General features: G+C 38.2%; 1 protein-coding gene across 1 annotated transcript; it reads left to right on the top strand.

Annotated features, from left to right (window-relative positions):
- The first annotated feature begins 2,438 nt into the window (after nucleotides 1-2,438).
- Nucleotides 2,439-4,736, top strand: LOC132187544 (cytochrome P450 78A3-like). Its single transcript, XM_059601890.1, has 2 exons — nucleotides 2,439-3,474; nucleotides 3,963-4,736. Exons 1-2 carry the CDS (start codon nucleotides 2,491-2,493, stop codon nucleotides 4,578-4,580), a joined length of 1,602 nt encoding a protein of 533 aa, XP_059457873.1. The 5' UTR covers nucleotides 2,439-2,490; the 3' UTR covers nucleotides 4,581-4,736.
- Nucleotides 4,737-7,580: the final 2,844 nt, after the last annotated feature.

Genomic DNA, 7,580 nt, shown 5'->3' with positions numbered 1-7,580 from the left:
CCATCCGCCATCCTCCATCTCGCTCCCCGCTGTTGTTGCTGGTTTTGTATTTTTTCAGTTGATTTTGTATTTTGTTTTGTTCTTCTTCTAGCCTTTGAGCTGAGGAGGAATAATTGGGTGTGAGGGGTTATTTTTCACGGCTTGGATAGTTTGGTGTAAGGGGTGAGTTATCTCTCATGGTCAATTAAATAAATTTTTTTTAAGAAATTTGGTTATCCATGTCTTAGATCTAGTCTACTCAGAGCATATATGCTCTTTAACTGTTTTTGCATATGGGTTAGCTAAAGGTTGAAGTCATAGATAACACTTGATTGTAAGAATTTTTGTTTGTATCTATGACTTTGTAACCTCATAGCATGCAACTATGATTTTGCAGAGCTTTACGCTCTGAATTTTTAATCAATGAAATCCTTAGTTTTCGTCAAGAAAAAAAAAAAAAAAAAGATAGGTTTTGATAGAATAGTTATAAGTAGTTGTTTTACATTTTAGCCTATAAATTACTGGGAGCTCTCTCTTGGTATTGAATCAATTGATGCTAGTAATTGGTGTACTGAAAGCTATTTCTAGCATTGGCTCAGATAATTTTCTTTCAGCTTTTTGTTATAATTTACTCTGATAGTTAGTGTTGGTATAATAACTCTAGCTAAATACAAGGTAATTAGTGTAGTGGTGTTACAAGTAACACTCCAAATTGATTATTTTAACTAATTCATTTTGGGGTGTTACATTACACGCTAAAACAAGGATTCCTCTTGCAGCGTGTTCGAACTAAACTTAGAACGCGACATTCTGCCAAACTTGAAATTATCTAAATTACTCATAGTTCGAACTACCCTAGGATGTCCCTTATAACGGATAACACTAGAAAACATTTCAATCAACTCAGTTCAAAATTAAATGGAATGAGCATTAGAATGGAGCATTCTACCAAAAGTTCAAAGCCACCTCAGTATGATCAGCTCGAAATATCTTAGAACGACACTTAGGATGGATGATTCTGTATGAGCTTCAAAGACTTCATTTCAAACTAATTTAGGACGAGACTTACAACAAAAGGTTCTGTGAGTCCTTGAAATATTGTCAGCTCGAACTAACTTAGGACGGAGCTTGGAATGAATGAATCTATCTAACTTGAACTTGGCCATATATTAGTTTATGTAAGGCATAATTATCCAAAACATTACACACTGACTGATAGCTAAAGTAGTTAACTTTATTTATAACCAAACCAAAATGAGATGAGATTAGTTAAGGGAAGAAGAAGAAGATTACAATTAGAAAAGGAAGATGATTTATTAAATACTGAGTCTCCTCCATACTTTAATCCTCTGTAATATGTATCTTAATTTAGGCTTTTGCATTCTTTGCTTGTGGAGAAAAGAGAAAAAGAAAAAGAAAAAGAAAAAGAAAAAACTTAGGGGCACTATAAAAAAAAGTTTGGAAAGAAAGGGAAGAGCAAATTGTCGAAGAGGGAAGGAAGATCTGAATAATAGTAATGGGTAGGTGAAGGTCTTGAGAGATCATTCTATACAATTTTATTTTTTAAGGGGCTCGTGATAGCTTAAGAGCTTTGGGTTTAAGCTTGAAAAATCCACAAACAATTTTATATGAAAATGAATTTATACAAATTCTAGCCTTTTAGGGTTTCATTTTTAATTGGAAAAAAAAAAAATTTATATAGGTGTGCCGGTCATTCATAGGTTAAGCGAGTTGACCCTGGATTAAATTTGAATCAACTTGAATTGATCTAAGTCTAATTATATAAGATTCTAAGCCACTAATTTTGTGTGGTTGGCTTTATAAATCATGAAAAAAATTACTAATTCTAATTTGCTTTAGAAAATTTTCAGAAAACTAGCTAGTTCGAATTCCGTACTTTAAAAACCCAATAGGGGGGCTTGGCTGGCGGCCCCGCCAATCTGGGCCAGTGCCTCCACCTGTATATAATAAAGTTGGGGGTGTGTTTGGCATATGATATCCGTGTAAGTTGTCACTCCCACTCTGGTCCACGACATTTTGAACGTCAGCATGTATCTTCCCAGATTCCCAGGTTACCAAATACACTTCCCATGTTGAATGTTAACTTTTGCACGTTTAGTCATGGATTCCTGGCGGCGCAGCTTAATTAAAAACAATTTCCACTACCTTAATTTTGATACGGAGTATCAATTACGATCATATATACTTCCCAGTATATCAGTTAGAAATACTGTAATTTTTATTATAAACTAATGTAATCATTTATAATTAAGTAAAAAAAAATATTAATTAATTAGCAGTTGAATTATTATTCATATACTATTAATTATTTCATCAATTATTTTAAGATATACTAAGCATTTTCCTAACAGTTATTTTTTGAAGCCACTGTTTAAGCTTCCTCTATATATAGCAACCGACCTCAGTTGGTTTTCCCGCAAAATTAAGCAGAAGCCAATCTCCCTTCTTTGTGCTTGTTTTTATGCTCTGAATCTTGAATCCCTGGGCACCATGAGAACAGACACAGAAAGTCTCTGGTTATTTGCTCTCACCTCCAAAATCCCAGCTTTTACTGAAGCAGATTTTGCATGGCCAATATTACTAGTTATGTGTATGGTGGCTTGGCTGGCCATGACCATTATTTACTGGGCTCACCCTGGTGGCCCAGCTTGGGGAAGGTACAGTTGGAGACATGGGAAATCATGGAAAATCATGGGAAATCATGTACCAATAGCAGGTCCAAGAGGGCTGCCTCTGGTTGGCAGCATGAGTCTCATGGCCTCCCTTGCGCACCACCGGATTGCCGCCGCCGCCGAAGCGTGTGGAGCCAAGAGGCTCATGGCCTTCAGCCTCGGCGACACACGTGTTATCGTCACGTGTAACCCTGAAGTGGCGAAAGAAATACTCAACAGCTCTGTTTTTGCTGACCGCCCCGTGAAGGAGTCCGCCTATAGCTTGATGTTCAACAGGGCAATTGGGTTCGCTCCTTACGGGGTCTACTGGCGAACCCTCCGGAGAATCGCCGCCACGCACCTTTTTTCCCCGAAGCAAATCAAGTCCTCTGAGGCTCAGAGGTGCGAAATCGCGTCTCAAATGGCGGCAATGTTTGGCGACCATGGAAAAAGCTTCAGTGTGCGCGAAGTGCTTAAACGTGCTTCGCTGAACAACATGATGTGCTCTGTGTTTGGATATAAATACCGACTGGATTCCTCCAACGACGAAGTGGAGGAGCTACAGAGACTGGTGGGTGAAGGGTACGAGCTTTTGGGTTTGCTGAATTGGTCAGACCACCTCCCTTGGTTGGCTGATTTTGATGCTCAAAAAATCCGGTTCAGATGCTCCGAACTCGTTCCGAAAGTGAACTTGTTTGTCGGCCGAATCATCACCCAACACCGGGCTCAAAACAGTGAAAAAAACCGGGATTTTGTTGACGTTTTGCTCTCTCTACAGGGCCCCGAAAGGTTATCGGATTCCGACATGATCGCCGTTCTTTGGGTAAGCGTGCTTCTTTGTTAATATATATTTTTCGTTCAATTACGCATTGATTTATCTCATCTCTTTTTTATTTTTATTTTTTGGGTTCAAAGTGATTGAAATACAATGTATCATCCTAAAGGGTCCATGAACCAGGCTCCTATATTCATGACAAACATGAACTCAACTTCAATCCTCAACTAAAAACGGAATGGATGTCACATCACTTATAAAAGAGACTTGTTAATTATCTAGATACAAATGGTCTTCTACTTTAATGATGTTTTTCAATTTAATTAATTTAAGAGAAAAAATTGAATATAAAATTTTGGAGTAGAAGAATTTTCTACTAATTGTTGAAAAAAGAACACTGATATTTGTTTGTTTTTGTTTGCTTGGTTTTGATTTGTGTTCAAAAAATTCAAAACAGAAGAATTAAGATATGTTTATTCAGCACACGGATATGATTTACGAAACGATGTTGTCGTATGGTTTACTTTTCGGTGTAGGAAATGATTTTTAGAGGGACAGACACGGTGGCGGTTTTGATCGAGTGGATACTCGGGAGGATGGTACTCCATCCTGATGTGCAGTCAAAGGTCCATGATGAACTCGACAAGGTCGTTGGAAAGTCACGCGCCGTCGCCGAGGCAGACGTTGCGGCGTTGGTGTATCTCGGGGCTGCGGTGAAGGAGGTGTTGAGGCTACACCCGCCAGGCCCACTCCTCTCATGGGCCCGCTTGGCCATCAATGATACAACCATTGATGGGTATCACGTGCCCCAGGGGACCACCGCAATGGTGAACATGTGGGCCATCGCAAGGGACCCAGAAGTGTGGCGGGAGCCACTGGAATTTATGCCCGACAGGTTCGTACCCAAGGAGGGCGAGGCTGACTTTTCCGTTCTCGGGTCGGATCTTAGGCTGGCACCATTTGGATCGGGTAGACGGACCTGCCCAGGCAAGACCCTCGGCCTGACCACCGTCAGCTTCTGGGTAGCCTCGCTTTTACACGAGTATGAATGGCTACCGTCGGATCATAACCCCGTTGACCTATCCGAGGTGCTCAGGCTCTCTTGTGAGATGGCTAATCCTCTCACCGTTAAAGTGCGCCCTAGGCGTAGGTGATTTAATTATAAAGGATGGCCTTTGCCTCTTTGGTCCATCTCTGTTTTATTTGATTTGATTATCTGGTTTTTAATTACTGCTGTAGATAGTGGTGAAAATTACTACTAGTGTTTATCTTCACCTCCGTCGTATTAAAACACCGTGGTATCTGTCTTCAATAAAATTGGCTTTAATTTGTTTGTTTCCTTTGTTAATGTGATTAATTAAATAAACTATGGCTTCTTCGCTTTACCCACCGTGGTTGGGAAATGGGACCCTTTCCATTTTGAGAGAAGCGGGTGGATATGCTTCATTTAGAAACATGTACCAACTGCATCCATTGACTGCGTTCCTGATTCAGCACATGACCTTCCCTAATACACTTCTCCCAACTACTGAACACGTCCCAGAATCTTGTTGGGTTGAACTATTTGGAAAGTGCTCTGCATCTAATAGTCTTGAAATCGAGGGAATCACTTTTAACGTTAATGCCAGGGATTGGGAGCTTGCGGCTCCTGCCAACTTGAGTCGCTGTCCACACGTTGAAACTTGTCACTCTTATATATATATATATATAATATGTCCTTTCGCCTTGATGCACAGCACATCGTAGTAAATAAAACAGAGCAACTTCGTTTTGCATATAATTTAACTACATGGTTGCCAGAATTAACTCAGCATAGTAGCACGTACATATAGGATAAGGCAACATATTAGAATGAATGATGTAGCAGTAAAAATAACAGTATCAACTGTAGAACAGTCATATCACAGATGGTAGTTGACAAATTAGATGATTTATATTGTCAAATGTAAGCTTAATTAGAAGAAAACAAAAATGTCATGAAAATAAAAGGATGACGCATACGGGGAATCAAGATGGTCGAAGATTCAGCACGGCTCTAGATACTCACAGACAAAACCCTTTCTCTACATATTTGGGAAGTAGTTGGTTTCCTGAATTCTTAACCCTTTAAGCTGTTGTGAGACTTCACTAGGCGACATATATAGACATTTAAAACTTGCAACAATTGTTGGATAATATTGGCCGGGAAGCATTGTTTTGTGGACTTTTTCGCTGACTTTTTCGTTGTCTAAACCTTTTTTAACAGGTTTCATCCGCATAATGAAACCACTAAGGTTTTTTTTTTTTGAAAAATTGAGAGAGTTTTTTATTTGAGACGTGTACTCTTAGCTTTCACTATATATTTTAAGGAAATTTTTAGTATCATTATGTAGTGAATGAATAGTATGTTCGTCTCGTACTGGTGAACGAATGGCGTAAAATATTATATAGTATCATCTATTTTGGATTCTTTTATATAACTACATCGATTGTTTCAACTTGTAAAATTGGATGGTGTTTTTTCTTGTTACTTGTTTGCATATATCATGTTTTACGAAAGATATAAATGAAAAAAGGAAAAATAAGATGAAAATTTTATAGTATTCGTTGTCTACATAGTTGTTGGGAGAAAAAACGGTTATGAAATTTTTATCAAAAGTACATTAATATACATAGTTGAACATAACTCTAACCCAAAAGCTTAAGCTAATAGGCTAAGGTCCACTTAGATATATTAAGTACTATTTTCTTTTATATTTTCTCAAAGTGGAACTCAACATTCACAACTGCACTCACAACAATTTCCCCCACTTATGAGTCTTTTTACATTTCCAAAAATATCTTACGTCAAGAGTTACAGATGGAGACACAACTCTAAACCCAACGCATCTAGACACCCTCTCGAAAAAGCATTTATGAAGTTTTTAACAAGAGTACATTAATATACATAGTTGAACACAACTCTATTCCAAAAGCCTAAGCTAATGTGCTAAGGTCCACTTAGGTATATTAAGTACTCTTTTTTTTAATATTTTCTCAATGTGGGACTCAATACTCACAAGTGTATTCACAACAACGGTTTAGTTTTAAAGATCAAAATTATTGAAAATAAAGAATGATAATGCAATTGATCTTATCGCTGACCTCAAACCACTAATACCTACGAAAGGGGTATTTCGGAGACTGCGACCACCCTAGAAGGGCTCTGGGGGTGGCCGCGGCCACCCCTAGAGCAAACTTGTGACCACCCCCTCCCTCTTCTGTGGGTGGCTGATCACCCCAATGGGTGTCAGACACCCACTTTATTTTTCATATATATATTAAGTTTAAAATGAAATAAAAAATAATATGGGTCTTTTTAGAAAATGTATTTCATTCTTTAAGGAACAGTTATTCCTCTCATTTTTTAGAGGAATAGCTATTCCTTTGTGTAAGTGATTAATCATTCCCACTGCAATAACTATTCTTAGGAATAGACCATACCAAACAAAAAAAATGATTATTCCATAAGAATAGCTATTTCATTTTAGTGGTCTATTCCGCAAACCAAACGGAGCTTAAAAGTAGTTTAGTATGGTGTGGTTACCTTCATAGTCATTTGTGGAGTATATTTTTCCCGTACGGCCTAGCCAGATGTCATCCTCTGATTTGGTACAAGACTTGGTTAGGTATGGCGTATGATTTGAGTCTTCTAGTGAGGCATGCCTTTTGCTAGTTGATGACCGTTGGTAGGGCTGGCAAAACAGGTACTTGACACGACCTGATTACGACCCACAGGTACCTGTTACACAATTAACCTATACACGAATACGACCCGTCTAGCTAAACGAGTTAGCAGGTCTGACATGATTATAATTAGGTTTGGGTATCGGTCAAAACGGTCCGGTTTTGGCTCTTATCGGTTACTAACCGATAATTTTCGGTTAAACGGTTTATTAACCGATACCGAACCAATAAGAATTTTAACCGAAATTATCGGTTATAACGATACACGGTTAAACCGGTTAACCGGCTTAACCGAGGGTTTTATATTGATTTATTTTGTTGGGCCAAAAATGAGTTTTTTTGACTTTTGAGAGCCCAAATACTTTTTGTTGAGACCCAAATATTTGTTTTTTGGGCTAAAAATTGAAGCTTTTTTTATATTGATCCACCACAACTTTTTTTTTTTTAAA

The sequence above is a fragment of the Corylus avellana genome, chromosome ca7 (genome assembly GCF_901000735.1).
Source record: "Corylus avellana chromosome ca7, CavTom2PMs-1.0".
In the NCBI taxonomy this organism is placed as follows: domain Eukaryota; kingdom Viridiplantae; phylum Streptophyta; class Magnoliopsida; order Fagales; family Betulaceae; genus Corylus; species Corylus avellana.
This window is presented reverse-complemented; position numbering and strand designations above follow the sequence as displayed.